The 15,597-nt window shown below is 37.6% G+C and overlaps 1 protein-coding gene across 1 annotated transcript; it reads right to left on the bottom strand.

Moving 5' to 3' along the window:
• Window positions 1-42: 42 nt before the first annotated feature.
• On the bottom strand, window positions 43-14,815 carry LOC113148144 (alpha-2-macroglobulin-like). Its single transcript, XM_026339675.1, has 36 exons — window positions 14,723-14,815; window positions 14,402-14,582; window positions 14,061-14,214; window positions 11,730-11,782; window positions 11,047-11,067; window positions 10,748-10,913; window positions 10,559-10,643; window positions 10,299-10,431; window positions 9,639-9,756; window positions 9,438-9,547; window positions 9,136-9,348; window positions 8,821-9,027; window positions 8,509-8,572; window positions 8,226-8,371; window positions 7,843-7,992; window positions 7,279-7,422; window positions 7,097-7,178; window positions 6,857-7,007; window positions 5,784-6,009; window positions 4,933-5,059; window positions 4,735-4,856; window positions 4,579-4,630; window positions 4,025-4,108; window positions 3,768-3,944; window positions 3,460-3,535; window positions 3,060-3,216; window positions 2,864-2,938; window positions 2,402-2,564; window positions 2,064-2,251; window positions 1,367-1,579; window positions 1,147-1,271; window positions 951-1,041; window positions 700-768; window positions 512-617; window positions 296-337; window positions 43-202 (listed from the first exon to the last, which is right to left on the bottom strand). The coding sequence occupies exons 1-36, from the start codon at window positions 14,806-14,808 to the stop codon at window positions 198-200; spliced, it is 4,362 nt and encodes a 1,453-aa protein (XP_026195460.1). The 5' UTR covers window positions 14,809-14,815; the 3' UTR covers window positions 43-197.
• Window positions 14,816-15,597: the final 782 nt, after the last annotated feature.

Here is a 15,597-nt window from a genome sequence, read left to right as displayed (position 1 = left end):
TGACCATTGTACAAGAAGTCCATTTTTGAAAACACACCGTAGTTATACAGCTTTAAGAATGTGGCAGAATAGAAAGTTAGCCTTAGCTGCATGTTCACACAGCCAGATGTGGAAATAAACAAGCTAAAGCTTTAATTAAATATGTTTTTATTCAAATGAAATCAGTGATGACTTGTCAGCTGACAACACTTCATTTATCAAGCTGAAAAAGAAATGTTGAAAGTTAAATTAAGTCACTGTCCAGATTAAAGTGTCCAATACATTGATCCATTTCTACATTACTGTGCACTGTTACCTGCAACACAAGGGTAGATGTATTCTGTCTCTGCCTGGTCACCTGAGAGAAACAGAAAATAAAATATCAAGCTTTATTCTTGTACCCAGAGCTTTTAACATTGGTGGTACATTCTGATTATATTTTATTATAACTATTTAGTTTGTTCAAGTAACAGTACTATATAGTCTGCCATTGTGTGTTGGATCTAGGCAGGAGGTATGAATTGTTTCTTACTTGGCTGGTAGTAGTCATAGATCTTGACCACAGCTGGCTTCAGGTTCTGCACTGGGATCTCCTGAACAATCTCCAGCTGGTGGTTAATTGGTATGTCCTTTGGTAACTGTTGGTTAGATACAGGTTGACAACATCAGATACAATCTGGAGAGCATCTTTGTATGTTACCTGATGTAAAGTCCTCTCACCTGTTGAATATACATCAGAACATGATCTTCCTTTTCTTCAACACGATCCACAAACAAGGCACGTTTGAGCTGTGAGGAGACAATATTCAGCTGTGTTATCATCACCTTTGCTGCTTGTCATGCCCCCTTCTCTTCTCCTGTGTTTGTTACTGTCTGTGTCTCAACTAATACTGTCATTTTAGATAAAGACAAAAATCACTAAAAGATCTTCATATATTCATATTCAGAAGAGGTGGATTTAATTAACTCACCCTCTTCAAAGACTCTGAGTCTGGGACAAACCCAGACAGCATTTTGATGTCCAGGATCACCATGTTTGTACTGTCTAACTTTCCACTGTATCTGGGGATAAATGAAAACATGATGTGACCCAGTAAGATTGAACCTTGGTTTTCATAGTCCTGTTAGTTATATGAGACGATCTGTATTTGCCTGTCGGTTATTTACAGGGATTTTAGCTTCAGAGTGAGTTTGGGTCTGGGAGATTCACTGTTGCAGTCGGCCTCAGGTTTGACCTCCACACTAAGTGTGGTGACATCAGGCGGAGTGGGGATGTTGTAATGAAGAGAAATCTGGGAAACACAAACACAACATTTAATATTTATTAAAACAAAGTTTCAAAAATACATTTCCTCAATTTCTATGTCCATTTTTTATGTTGACAGACCTGTACTGAGGCACATGCAGTGCCCTTCACCTCCAGGCTGTACTTCCCTGTAGTGTCCTGCAGCGTCTTCTCCTGGTAGAGCAGTTTGTTGTCCTGGTTCACATCAAATGTCAGCTGACCACTGGGAGACTGGACCGTCACTGTGCTTGAACCCTGAGGACTGAACACCAGAGTGGAGTAGAGAGCCAGAGCCTGGAGAGCCACCACAGTGTCCTACATGTACAACACACACAAACACACAGATACACACAAAAAAAGAGTTTGATGTAATCTAATAAATGATATTCATTCGGGTATGTTATGTAGTTTCCAGATAACCACCAGTTTGAATTTGTGAAAATGCTTCAATCCATCCATTATCCTAACCACCTGTCCTCTAAAGAGTCAGAGGGATGCTGCAGCTCATCCCAGCTGTCATGGCAAGAGGCGGGAAACACTCTGGACAAGTTGCCAGTCCATAACAGGGCCAACATAGAGGCAGACAACCACTCACACACAGTTACAACCATGGGCCATTTAGAGTGACCAATAAACCTAGCCTTTAGAGGTGGGCAGAGCTGGAGTACCTGGAGAGGACCCACACATACACTAAAGTTTTTTAGTGATAAATGGTGTTCATATATTGTTTGTTTCCCAGAGAGGAATCCTGTATTTACAATTACTGGTACTACTTGAATCTCTTTGGGCTTTAAAGTACCTGTGTGGAGGAGAAGCCTCCATAATAGTTCTGCTGCCCCGTCAGCCACCTGACGATGCCGGAGCTGTAGCCCAGTTCTTCAGCTGTCGGGGAGGTGCTGAGTTTGGCGAGTAGCACATAAGAGCTGATCTCCACAGACAGAGAGGCTGAAGTTTCTGCTGCAGTCTGAGACCAGTGGAATAACCCTCCTAAAAACAACATCAACAAAAATATCTGCAAACAAAGGAGGAATTTCTGGTACAACTTCACCTCCTGTTGAGGCGAAAGGGTGAGAGAATGAAACTATAAACTGAGCCTTTGTTAGAGTCCTTCTTCTTCTTTTTAAGACGATGACTCACCTTGTTTTGATGCAACTGTGTCCAGGTGCTGCAGAAGGTGACCACGAGTCTCCATGTCTCCTGCCAGGGTGAAGACGTACGCCAGCAGAGCTGTAGTGTAGGTGTTACTGAGGTCACTGATGGACTCTTTGAGGCACGACAGACTCTTTGTTATCACAGGACTCTGAAACAAATTATAATAAATTATCCATTATCTTTCATTTAAAAGATGAATACATTCAAAGTAAAAAAAGAAAAAGTTGTACCTATGATTATCAGTGTTCATAAGAAAGAGTTTTTAATTTTTGATACATTTGCAAAACAATATCATAAATCATATTATTATTTACAACCATAGTGTATATTGGTGGGCTAAGTGACAAATGTATACATTTATACAACACAGAGGGTCTAAATCTTTTATAATCAATGAACCAGTTTAAGAAAGATATTTGCTGTACAGTGTTTTACTAGTTTGCTCACATCTGCTGACATGTTCATCTCCAAGAAGGCAGCAGTGATGTAAGCAGTGAGAGTCACTTCATCAGACACACCACCCTGTAGAGACACAACATACACAGTGATAGTTTTATACATGTAACTTACGTAAAATCTAAGTATAACTTTAGTTTGTATTAGCCTCACTTTCATTCTGACTGTATAGATACTGTCAACTAACCTTCATTCTGTTGTTAAAGAGTTTTCCTGACTGTTCAAAACAGCCGTTTTCTCGTTGTTTATTCTTCAGCCAAGTTTTAGACTCTTTAATCTTTGTTGGGTCAATGTAGATGAAAGTCTGAGCTTTAGTAAAAGATCTTAGCACAAATGCAGTCAGCCTGAGGAGAAGCAAAGAACAAGGTTAGATTTTATATGACAGAAAAAGACACTGTAATAAGTTGCTGCAAAGAATGTTTGGATTATAATAAGATTTAAGGTAAGTGAAGTCTTGTTTGTGCTACATGTGCTTATTTTTCTGTATAATGTCACATAATCTACGTTCTGTTTTACTCTGTATATCACGATGTAATATGGCAAATGTTAGATACTTTGTGCATATGTTTAATAAGTAATGTTCTTACCAAGTGTTCCCTGGTCCTGATCCAAATGTGCTGTAAGCACCATCGTTGTGTTTGTAGTTCAGTTGTCTCTGGTATCCTGTAAAACAAACAAAGCAATTTAATGCATTTATTGTATTAATGATGCACACATGTGAAAACAATATGATAAACCTACCACAGGGCAACAGAACCCTAATCTGAAGTCTTCTATTGGAATGACAAACATTTACAGACAGGACCAGGCTGTTACGGGTAAATGACGTCTGATAATCTAACATGTCTGAGTTTCTTTTCTTTTTAGCAGCAGTAAAAAGCAAACAGAGACTGACCACTAGTGAGGAAGTTTGTAGCCTTTTCACTGATGGCTGGTGTCAGCTGCTGTGTGTTCTTCAGGTACTGGAGAATGTAGATGTTGGGAGCTAAAAGTGCCATGTTCTGCTCCCCACATCCATACGGCATACGCAACAGTCCATCCAGGTTCTGCAGGGCTCGGCCCAGGATGTCACCTGCACAACAACAGTCACTGAGAACAGTCCATTTTTAGTACCTGACACTGTTATAAATATTATTAAATCCATCAATTTACCCAGAACAGATACTGAAGCACGAGCAGATCCATCAATCACATTCTCTGGGAGCTGTATGTCTATTTCTTCTGTCAAAGCTTCTCCTGTTTACAAATAGAACAAAATGTTTCCAAGTTTATTATCCTTTATACAGGCTTGTTGAAGTGAAGGACCATTCCACTGTCCATTTACATTACATTACAAAGATTTTAAGGAGCTAAATTGACATCATGGAATGTTTCTAGTATAACTCTAAATATAGTCTTTGTTTTATGCAACTACTTGTTGTTTTCAAATGTTCCTATCTTTTCCATAGTTTTCACTAGGAATACAGTATGAACTACACTATGTACAAAATGTTTATGTGCCCATAATATGCAAAATCCAACTTTTGGTGATGTTTGGACACATAACTCAGGTGTTAGAAGTGCACCCTCTCCTGTTTTTATGATTGATGATTTTGATTCTCAGCAGCAAGCCTTAGACGCTCCTTAGGCTTTTTCCAAACACCATCTGTAACACTCTCGGCCAAAAATTTGCAGTCAGCAATTATTTTTCCTCGGTATATCCTGACCTCTTGGACAGAACAGCCAGTTGTGGGCCTTCGCCATCTCAATTCCCTCAGCCTACAGTGGAAGAAGATAAAAAATAATGTACCTTCATTTTTACAGTCTGAGACAAAAAATGTATGTTAATAGTGAACTCTGTCATCTTGCATTTAGGCACCAACCTTCACAATGAGAGATTTTGTGACCACATCGATACGACCTCTGTCTGGCACGCTCACAATCTCATTGTCACATGAAGCGTGGGATGCTACAGCTTTAGCAGTCACAGATACATTCACAACCCCTAAAACAAAGCTAAATTAAATTTCATCTTTTTCTATTAGAATTTCTCAAACCATCAAAAATGGTTTCAGTCTTACCTAAAGCTGAAGGAACCATGGTCCAGCTGAGGGTTTTACGTCCATTACCACACAGACAGGATGTGTACTGGTCTCCAGAGAGAGGGGTGAGTGTGTAATCTAAAGAGGGAGCTGGAGTCACACTGATCTGTTGAATAAATAATATGAATTATAATTTAACCCTGGATATTCCTAGCAAATGCAGACAGTTTATTCAACTGCAGGCTGTTGTGTAGACATACAACAAAAGCAGTCGAGCTTCACATAAACACAGTAAATAAATAAGTAAAAATATATATAAGATATATATCAGAAAATGTTTATCTCTTTTCAAAGAAAGATAGTCCAGATTGTTGATGCAGGCAGACTCATGAGGATAATAACTAGTGCATGCTGGTCTCTAATAAGTTGTGCAGGTATAAACCACATAATAAAAGCAATGTCATGCGTAGTTCAGTGGTAGTCATTGAATCAGCACAGCTGATAGTTTGGTACACATTTGAGCAGCATAGAAGCTAAAAGTAGCTCCACCATGTGAAGCTTTGTCCCAAAACAACCAGTAATCTGAAACTAGACAAACACAGAGATCTGCAAGATTTGTAGGACTCAAACTATTGATAGAATGATTCATGGACAAAGAGTTTCAAAGTTATCATAAAAGCATAAATCTTAATATCAGAATAATCTTCTAATGGGATTTGGCAGTTTGTTCGGTTTAGCTCCAGATTGTGTTTAGTGCTAATCATAAACCTCTAGCATACTAACACAGTAAACAAAGATGCTGAACAGTGTAACACAGCATGTTAACATTATCATTATGAACCTGTTTGCATGCTGACACTTAGTTATGTAATTTGAAAATCATTGATTACCATAATGCAACTGGTCAGGTAGTTGAAGATGGTCGCCTTCAGTTCAAAGTGCTCCCCCCGGATGATGGAGTAGGGCAGGTTGAGCTCCACAAAAAAGGGCTGGAACACAGTGAGTTTTTTAAGAGGAGCCAAACCAAATCCTTGAGAGGACAAACAAAAAGCCTCCGTCTCCCAGGTGGTGATGGTGTCTGGGACAGTGAGGGACACATCCTTTGTTCCAGACGCTCTGGATCAGAAAAGACACAAACACCATCCCTTCAGGTCTTCATTAACAGTGTCAATCAATGGATTATTAACTGGGATGGCAAATTTAATCTGAACATTTGAGTCATCCCCACATTTGACTTTCTGAAAATCCTACATGTGAACATCCAGTATGTTTGTAGCAAACATATGAAAAACCAGCTACCTGCCTTTTACAAGGCGTATCTTCCTCAACTATTAAAGAACAAAAACACATTTCAATGTAGAGAGCAAAGTTTATTATATTGCTATACTTATGTTTTTCCAATGGACTTTGTTATGTGCTAGCAACATAATTTAGATATCAGATATCAGAAACCGAGCACACACACACACACACACACACTCTCTAGATTGGTCATGTTTCCATCTTTCAGTTGTAAATTGTATTCATTTCCTCTATTGGTCGCTGCTGTTTTGTGTTCTGTTTTTGCACTGTCTTCTGACGTCTGTCTGCACTTTTTCTTTGTGTTCTTGCACTGTTTGCACTAGGTTGCACAGGATGCACTTTATGTGTTTTGGTAGGACAACTTAGCAGTCCTCAGCTCCATGTTTGTCTTGTTGCCGTTTTATGTAGCACCATGGTTCTGGAGAAACGTTGTCTCATTTCACTATGTACTGCTTCAGCTATATGTGGTTGGAATGACAATAAAGCTTCTTGACTTGACTTGACTTGGGATGATCCTCTTTTCACATTCAGATGTTAAATTGCCAGATTGTGTGAATGAGTTCTATTGTTTCGTTGTTTACAGTTAATTGAACCATTGCTTGAATTGAAACTAAGAGCTTTCTCCTTCAGTTCATCCCCATCATTTGCAGTTAAAGCTTACCCAACTTCCACCAAATCCCATATCCAAGTCTCAGGGAAGAAAGTGCGAACAGTTATTATTGGTGGAGTATAAGTGGAAAGTCTATTATAATTGGCCACATGCCAAGGTATACCCAGGCTTGGGATCAAGGCTGATATACATGTATGATGACCTGAAATGAAACCAGAAAATACAGAATCACTTGTGGAGACCAGACACTGAACTGTGTATATTTAGCATGAGATGTAAAAAAAATTTCACCATGGTTGTAAACTATTCCTTTCAGCTTTACACATGAAGGTATTCGAAGAAGCAAGTTTGTTGCCATCTTTAATCCTATGTTCTAGATAATGAACAAACAAACATCACCAAAAAAAAAAAGTTACTTTATAATATTTCTTCATATTATTTTAATTGTAGAGTAATTCATGTAGAAAAAGTACCTCGAAAACGGCGTAGGCATCGTTTTTTTCATCACTTTCAGAAACATCCAAAATATTTCGTTTTGCTCGTACAGTCAAACATTTAGGCTCTTTGACCTCATTTGGAATATGGGAAATCTTCGTGACAGGCAGCAACTTAAATATCTAAAAAAGAAAAATATGGTAGCTATGATAGCTGTAAACAAATCAAAATGTTTCTCATTCTTTTAACATCTCATCATTAGATAAATCTTTGGAACAAGGCCATACACTATAAATACAGTTTATAATTAAGTCTTCGTCTTTTCTCTTGAGATGTAAATAAAAAGTACAGTTAATGTCTTAACACTGCCTTTATCCATAAGGTAAATCTTACATGTTTTATAACTTTTTCATTATTATTTGGGGTACCTGGACAAAAGGTCATGCACATCACAAGGAAATACTAGACTACCAGACTTTAGTAGAATTACTCACACTAACTGTTACTGGTGACTGACAGATGTAAACAATTTTAAATACTATCCAGAGGACACAAAAACTAAAGGATGGATGGATCTAGTTTCAGTTGATTACAGCTTTCACCTGGTCTGCATTCAGACTTTTCCCTGGCTCCTTAATGAGGACACTCTGATCAACAGCGCTGACACCACACAGAGAATCTGGATCAGCCGACACCTGCATGATGACCTCCTCTCCTGGGACAGCAGAGGATGGAGAAAACTCCAACGACACCTGATACACAGACAAAATACAAACTGCAACCTCTGGACTTAGGGTTAGGGTGAACATGAACATAACACACCACCAGACATGAAACATTATTGATCAGTTCAGATAAAAGTATTTTGGCAGGTAGGAACTGTTCACTATTTTGGTCAGTGAAGAGATAACTACACAACCAACTAAAACAATTACACCTACATGTGATGAGCAGTTATTGTCACATGTTTTCTTGTCTTACTGACCTTGTGACTGAGGAATTTCTCCGTGGAGAAGTCGGCACTGTTGGCAATCACTGTCTCACTGGGGAGGACAGCATAAGCTACAACCTGAACTTCTGGTGCCATCTCTGGAGACATCTTCAGCTTAAAGGACACCTCACCCTCATTTACTGAAACAGGAAAACCAGCTGTTTTGAACCATTTGCTCCCTGTTACCATTCATTATTTACATGCTTCCATAGGTCAATAAAACAGCTTTTTAAATGGTCATTCACTGAACTCATAATTAAGTCTGATCTTTGCCCACCTGATTTATCTTTAACTTCAATCTCTTTATAGCCTTGCATGACAATGGCTCCTCTGGATAAGACCTGTGGAATTTAACAAAAAGTGAGGACAGGGTTGATGATTGAAGATTAATGTTGTGTAATACTAAAACTTCAGCTCACTCAACTGCACTGAAATCTAGCTTTCTCATTCATCAGGATGCCAACCAATGCGTTGCACAGAATCACATGGTACAATACAAGAAAATCTCCAGAGTGACAAGTGTTTCTTTACAAATACAACTGTACTTTAAGAAACAATTGGTGACAGAAACAGGTCACTCCTCACTCACCAGATACATCACATCCACTTTGCCCTGGGCCTCTCCAACTACAGTGTACTGAATAAAGATGTCCTCTTCTGTGTCACAGGAAAGTTGTTTATCTTTCTTTTTCACCCTCAGAGAGGTGCCAGAGGAAAACTGTTGAATTGTGTGAGCTCCATCTTCATAATATGTTTTTCTAGGAAAGGTTTCTACTTGTGTTCTTAAATAGCCAACCTGCACATACAAAGAAAAAAAAAATTGATAAATGATATGATCTTGAAGTAGTTAATGACCAAGCAAATGTTCAGATATAAAAAAAGAATAAAAATAGCAAATAGTCACAGTAATGGTTTTGTCTCTTTTGTCACTTTGAACATGGAGGTTGATGTCCCAACTGTAGTTGGTTGTGCTAAATGAGAAAGCAGCAACACCATCACTGTCAGTTTCGAGATTCTGCAGCAGACGTGATGACTGTGTATCCCCTATCCTCTTCCTTTCAAACAGGTACAGTGGCATATTAGAAATTGGTGTATTATTGTAATACAGTGCTTGAACCTGTTAGAAGCACAGAGATTTATAACTAAGAATGTACAATACCTCAGCTGGACTTTTTTACAGACAAGAGAAGACAACGTTACACTTACTTTTCCCTCCACAATTGATCCTGGACGATAAATCCTAGGTGTATCATTAAAGGATAACTTTCCAACAACATAAGAAATCCTTATCATCTTCTGTTGTAGGTGAGAAACACCTGTATATGAAGCCTCCATGTTAGACGAATGTTCAGGCTATGATTTTAATAGCCAACTCTCATTTTAAAATATAAACATAATAAAACTTGCCTGTTCCCTGCTCTTTCATGTTGGCATCAAGAGTCAATATATCCCCAAGCATTATATGATGAGGATTTTTGAAAGTTGACATCTTGATGGTAAATGTGGTGCAGCCTTTTTTGTCTGTCTAGAGAACAAAACAAAATGAGAACAAATAAAATAGAAACACACAACATAAAAACATATAGTAAAATCACGGTACCAAAAACTCGAACCTCGAAAATACATGGAAATAATAATTTTGAAATACATCACAGATTACAACAGGTAAACTTAAGTCATAGAACAAATTCTAAGATTGTGCACATAAAATAATGCAACATGTCAGCTAGAAAGAAACACACATAATGACAGAAGTGGTAGGGTGTTCAGATAGAGGTAATAATATTACATCTGTAGCAATGTTACCTCTTAGTACCCGGTAAAACTACATTCATAATTCATACTCATTTGCTTTTTAGTGCACAGTGTGGTAGGATTGCTACAATAATAATTATAATACTGATGAATACTTCAACTGGGGTGAATTATTGCTGAAGCAATTTAAAAAAAAATTGCTTCAGACTTACAATTTACTGCTGATCTGACACCAAATTCATGCTCCAATAATGCATAGGTGAATAGAATGTAAGGCATGTAATGTGGATAGAGTCAAATCATTTTGTGTACCTGTTTTGTGTCATTGTAGCATGGAGCTGCCGAGTTATGTTCCCAATTTAAACTACGATAATTGGAAAAGTGGCGAAGAGGTCGACACACCACAACCTTAACACTTCCTGGTACAGACTGTCCATATGTATACCTGGTTAGATGACAAATACACACCAGGAAGTCAATGTTTTGTTTAAAAGTAGTCCACAAACAAATCTTAAATTTGAGTTATTTAGAAAGAACAATTTTTAATCCACAATCAAAGGGCTTTTACTTACTTGGCACACACTTCAACTTTAATTTCTTCCTGCTTAATACTTACTTCATCAGGTGAGTTAATTTTAACATCAAATTTAGGCAAAACTGTAGATAAAACATGCTTGTTAGCATTCCTGCTTCTGAAAGGTAAATTGTGTTTTTTATTAAATGGATAGTAACTGAATGTTGAAATAATAGAGAAAACATACCATATTTTTCCACCTTGAAGTCATGACCGACTTCATTTTCACCAGGTGACACAGTAATTTTGTAATTTCCTTCATGGGCCTCAGAATTCAAGGAGTAAGAAAGCTGCAATATTTTACCATTTGATGTTTCATTGAGCCACTGTCCAATCCGATTGTTATTGGCATCCTGGTATAATATAAAAAATTATAATTAAATATGTATTTATGATCTCAGAATCAAGACATAATAAACAATAGATGATACACTAATTTTACCCTCACAGAAGGAGTTGGCTCTTGGTGTGTGGAAATATTCTTACCTTTATTTCAATGACATTGTACTGCAAAAAAGCAAAGTGATTTATTGATGGTTTATTTATTTGTTTTCATCATCAAGGATCAGTGTGTTTTTGACATTTTTGACAAATGAACTATGCTATTTTGATGAGCAGTCATTATTCTGGTTTTATAATTATATTATCGTATGTGGTGTTATACAAATATAATTTCCCCCTTTAAAAAATCATTCACTAGAGAGGACCCACCCAATCACAGCACCCACCGCTTTTTAGTTTAACGGTTGAAACCAGTTGTAAAGATTTCAAGTTAAAAAAGAAATAGTTCACATGCAAAGCATTTTCAGAGTGTAAAGTCGTTTTCTACTTTGTTTTATTTTATTTGGCAAATGCACAACATCAATTTGAAAAGATTAATCCTTTACAAAAAGATCTATTAAACTCATCTTTTTCTTTCTGTATTATTTTTGTTGCAATGTTGCAACTTTAAAGTGATGTTAGTTTTAACTCTCATTAACAAAAATTTAATTGAAATTTTGACATAACTCTGTTTAAAAAGCACATTCATGTCATTTCAGTGCATAAGTTATCTTCACCTTTAAAATCAATTACTGTTGTGTATATCCTTATTCACTTTAGATTGTTTTTAATTCCTGATAACTACTGTTATCATGTGAAATAAAAGAAATAAAAAAAGAGACACTCACCATCTGATTGACGAGTCTGAACTTGGTATCCAGTGTGATAACTCTGAAATGCACTGGAAGAAATTCAAGATCACAGCTTTTTACATCTCATCTAAAGTAGAGTTAAACATCATTAATATGGGAGTAGATTGTTAATTAGTTTGTCTTTCTGTCTCTAATTTCTTCAATCTGTGTCCTGTAATCATTAACTCTTCAACATATTGCATCCCTCTTTTGTTTCCCCCTCTTCCACACTGTCTGATAATATGATAGAAGTATTCAGACACACACATACTGGTGTACTGACAAATTGTCAAGTCTCGAGGACCAAATTACTGCCCACTCTGAAAACAGAAAAACAGTAGCCGCAGAGTGCAAAACACAGACAGCGCTCACTTGTTGGATATATGGTGGCACAGAAATCACTCTTCTTCCTCCCATCCTCTCAAGATTTGAACAAACTGTGGACTTATTTGTTTTTCTGTGAGCCGTCCCCACCCAAGCGAGCAAAGTTTGTGTGTGTGTGTGTGTTTGTGAAGTTCCAACCGTTCATGACTTCAAGACTGAATGTCAAAGATGGACTGATTCTTACTGTCTTTGAAATCTGGAGCTTACAGCTACCATCTGTGCTTTCTCAATGCATTTCCATGTGTAGCATTAGCTAGTTAGAACCAGCATATCTTCAAGTGCAGTGTGTAGTTAAAAAGCTTTATACATGTAAGGCTAGTATTGAACTCCAATATTATAGTGAATGTACTGGTATACTGGTACAGTATGTTGAATAAATAGCCACATACAAGAGTTTGTAATGTTATGTCAATTACTTGCAGTTGTGTACACATAATGATTTGGTAGCAAACTAGGAAACCACATTTAATGTATACAGTGCATCCAGAAAGTATTCACAGTGCGTAACCTTTTCCACATATTTTACAGCCTTACTCCTAAATGGAATAAATTCACTACTTTCTTCAATAACAATAACCAGTAATATCAAAGTGTGTAAATCTTTGCAAATGTATTTAAAATAAAAATAAATCACATTTACATAAGTACTCACAGCTTTTGCTCAATAGTTGTTGAAGCACCTTAAGCACCAATTACAACCTCAAGTGTTTTTGAGTAGGATGCTACAAGCCTGGTATAGCTATTGTTGGGCAGTTTCTTTCTCTTTTTTGCTCTTCTCTCTCTGGTTCAATAAGGTTGGATAAGGGAGTGTCTGTGCTCAGCTATTTTCAGATCTCTTCAGAGATGTTTAATTCTGTTCAGGTCTGGGATACTGAAGATCTGGCCTAGTCCTTTGTTATGTTCCCTGTGTGCTTAGGGTTATCGCTCTGTTGAAAGATAAACTGTTGCCCCAGTCTGAGGTCCAGAGAGCTCTAAAACAGGTTATAACTAAGGATGCCTCTGTATATTGCTACATTAGTCTTTCCCTCAATCCTGACTAGTTTCCCAGTTCCTGCCGCCTGAAAAACAGCCCCACAGCACGATGGTACCGCCACCATGCTTCACAATAGGGATGGTATTGACCAGGAGCTATGCGGTGCCTAGTATCATCCAGACATGATGCTAGGCATTCAGGCCAAGAGTTTAATCTTTGTTTCATCAGACCAGAGAATCTTGTCATCAGGTGCATTTTGGCAATCTTTCACTGTGGAGTGGTTTTCTGTCTGGCAGTGAGAAGGAACATCTGGAACATTCTCAAACACTAGAACTCTTTCAGAGTGAACACTGGGTTCTTGGTCATCTCCCTGACTAAGATCCTTGTCTCTGAATTGATTAGTTTAGCCAGGCAGCTCACATTGGGAAGAGTACTGGAGATTCCAAGCTTCTTCCATTTATGGATGATGGCGGTCACTGAGTTCATTAGGACCTTCAGTGCTTTTTGTACACCTCCTGAAATCTGTGCCTCAATATAATCATGTCTTGGAGTTTGTGCTTTGACATCCACTGTTAACTATGGGACCTCATATGGACATGTGCACATCTTTACAAACCATGTCTAAGCATATGAATTCAAACACGTGATCTCCAAACAAGTTGTCGTAACATCTCAAGGATAATCAGTGGAAACAGGATAAACCAGAACTTAATCTTGAGTGTCGTGGCAAACACTTTCAATACTTATATGTTAATACATAAATGTTATTTAGTTTTTTATTTTTAATAACTTGCTACAATTTAAAACACATTTTTTTCACTTTGACATTATTTTTTATAGAATCTTGAGAATATTATTTTGGAGTAAGGTTGTAACATGACAAAATTTCGAAAGTTAAGCATCATACATACTGTCTGGATGCACTATATAAGAAATATCTACAACATCATAAATCATTAACTTCAGGTTACCTGTTTGTCCAGGGAGATAGAGCGGTTTGTCTGTTTGGACAAATGTCATTGGCTGATAGACTTTGATCATCACTTTCCTCACTTGTTTTGAGTAAAATATGCCGCTTCGTACTTCCACCTGAAACTTCTGCACCTTGTTTTGCACTAAAGGAACCTGTGACAAAAACACATTTTAGACACTGTATTTAAGAGACAAAAACACAGAACTCACAAATGTCTGTCTAAACACTGGCTACTGTAACATCTGTGTGCGCACCTTAATGTCTATATTATAAAATTAATTATTGGTCAGAATTATACTTCTATTAATAACATTAAAATGATTGTTTTCAGGAGCTGACCTTAAATTGAGTGCACATATGAAACTCTTCGCTGGATGTGTGGTTGAGAAGGGTTGTGCTTTCCTCTCCAGAAACTAAAGTGACAGTCATGACTACAGACCTGCTGGGCTGCAGGAGACTTGCACAGAATTTGGTTTCTGATCCAGCTTCAAGAACTGCGGGAATGGCCACCATGTACTGTCTACAGGCAAAAAGATAATAATACAAACCAGCTGTTTACTCAGTGAATCAGACGGAAGAACTACAAACCAAATATTTAGAAAAAAAATATCTCCTACTAAATCATGCAAAAAGTATCGATATTACTGTTTCTAAACTTACGGTTCTCCCAACACTTGTTTCACACTCAACCACTTTAAAAAGACACACAGAGTCCATGTCCACATCTGAATCCCAGGACGCCTCATGACTGACTGAGAGGAACCTGTAGAGTATCTGTTAAATAGTTACTGATACAAGTTCACTGCCTCATCACACAAAAGCAGGCAGATACACACGTAATCCCTCTTTTTGATTTCCTGTTGTCCCGTAAATCAAACCTTTATTGATTTAATGTTGAATAATGTAGAACTTAAGGCTTACTGCTAATAAATGCACACTTTTAATAGTTTATTCAGGAAAGGTATAATTCTACTTTAGAGAGTTCTAACGTTTGAAATTGTCTTCAAAAGGTGGAACATTATAAACACATGACTAAGTATGTCACTATGTGCTGCAACTCTGCCCTTTACCCAGCGTAGGATGTATCATGTATTAAGTAAACAACTCTTGTCCTGATTACTAAGTCCATAGAGACTTTCTCCAGTAAGTAACTCCCTGCATCAGATTCAAACCCTGACCCTTCTCTAAAAAGTGGTCATCTCAACATCAACTTGATTTGCTGGTGGGTGAACACCCTCACCCTGGTCTACAATCCCTCTCTCTTACTGCGCTCCGTAAGCAAGTGATTGTGGTCACCTCACCAAAAGATCTCAGGCAAAACTTTACAGCTCATTGGTTGCACGATGGTGGAACAACCTACTTAAGTGATCTACTAATTTTACTGCCAGCAATGCTGCCACATGTGTGACAGAGGTGCTTATGAAAATGAAGATGGAGATGAAATTAATATATTTATATAACTACTCACACTATCTGTTACATGTTCTCTGCAGAGACTAGAGTCTTCAAGAGTTTAACTAGACTTTTCAAGACAA

Source organism: Anabas testudineus, chromosome 13 (genome assembly GCF_900324465.2).
Source record: "Anabas testudineus chromosome 13, fAnaTes1.2, whole genome shotgun sequence".
Lineage (NCBI taxonomy): Eukaryota > Metazoa > Chordata > Actinopteri > Anabantiformes > Anabantidae > Anabas > Anabas testudineus.
This window is presented reverse-complemented; position numbering and strand designations above follow the sequence as displayed.

Coding starts and splice junctions, on each gene's coding strand:
- LOC113148144 (XM_026339675.1), bottom strand. CDS start 14,808: ATGAGGCGTCCTGGGATTCAGATGTGGACATGGACTCTGTGTGTCTTT. Junction 7,423..7,842: donor AAAGTCTGAATGCAGACCAG/GTGAAAGCTGTA, acceptor TTTCTTTTTTAG/ATATTTAAGTTGCTGCCTGT. Junction 769..950: donor ACTCAGAGTCTTTGAAGAGG/GTGAGTTAATTA, acceptor GTCTCCTCACAG/CTCAAACGTGCCTTGTTTGT.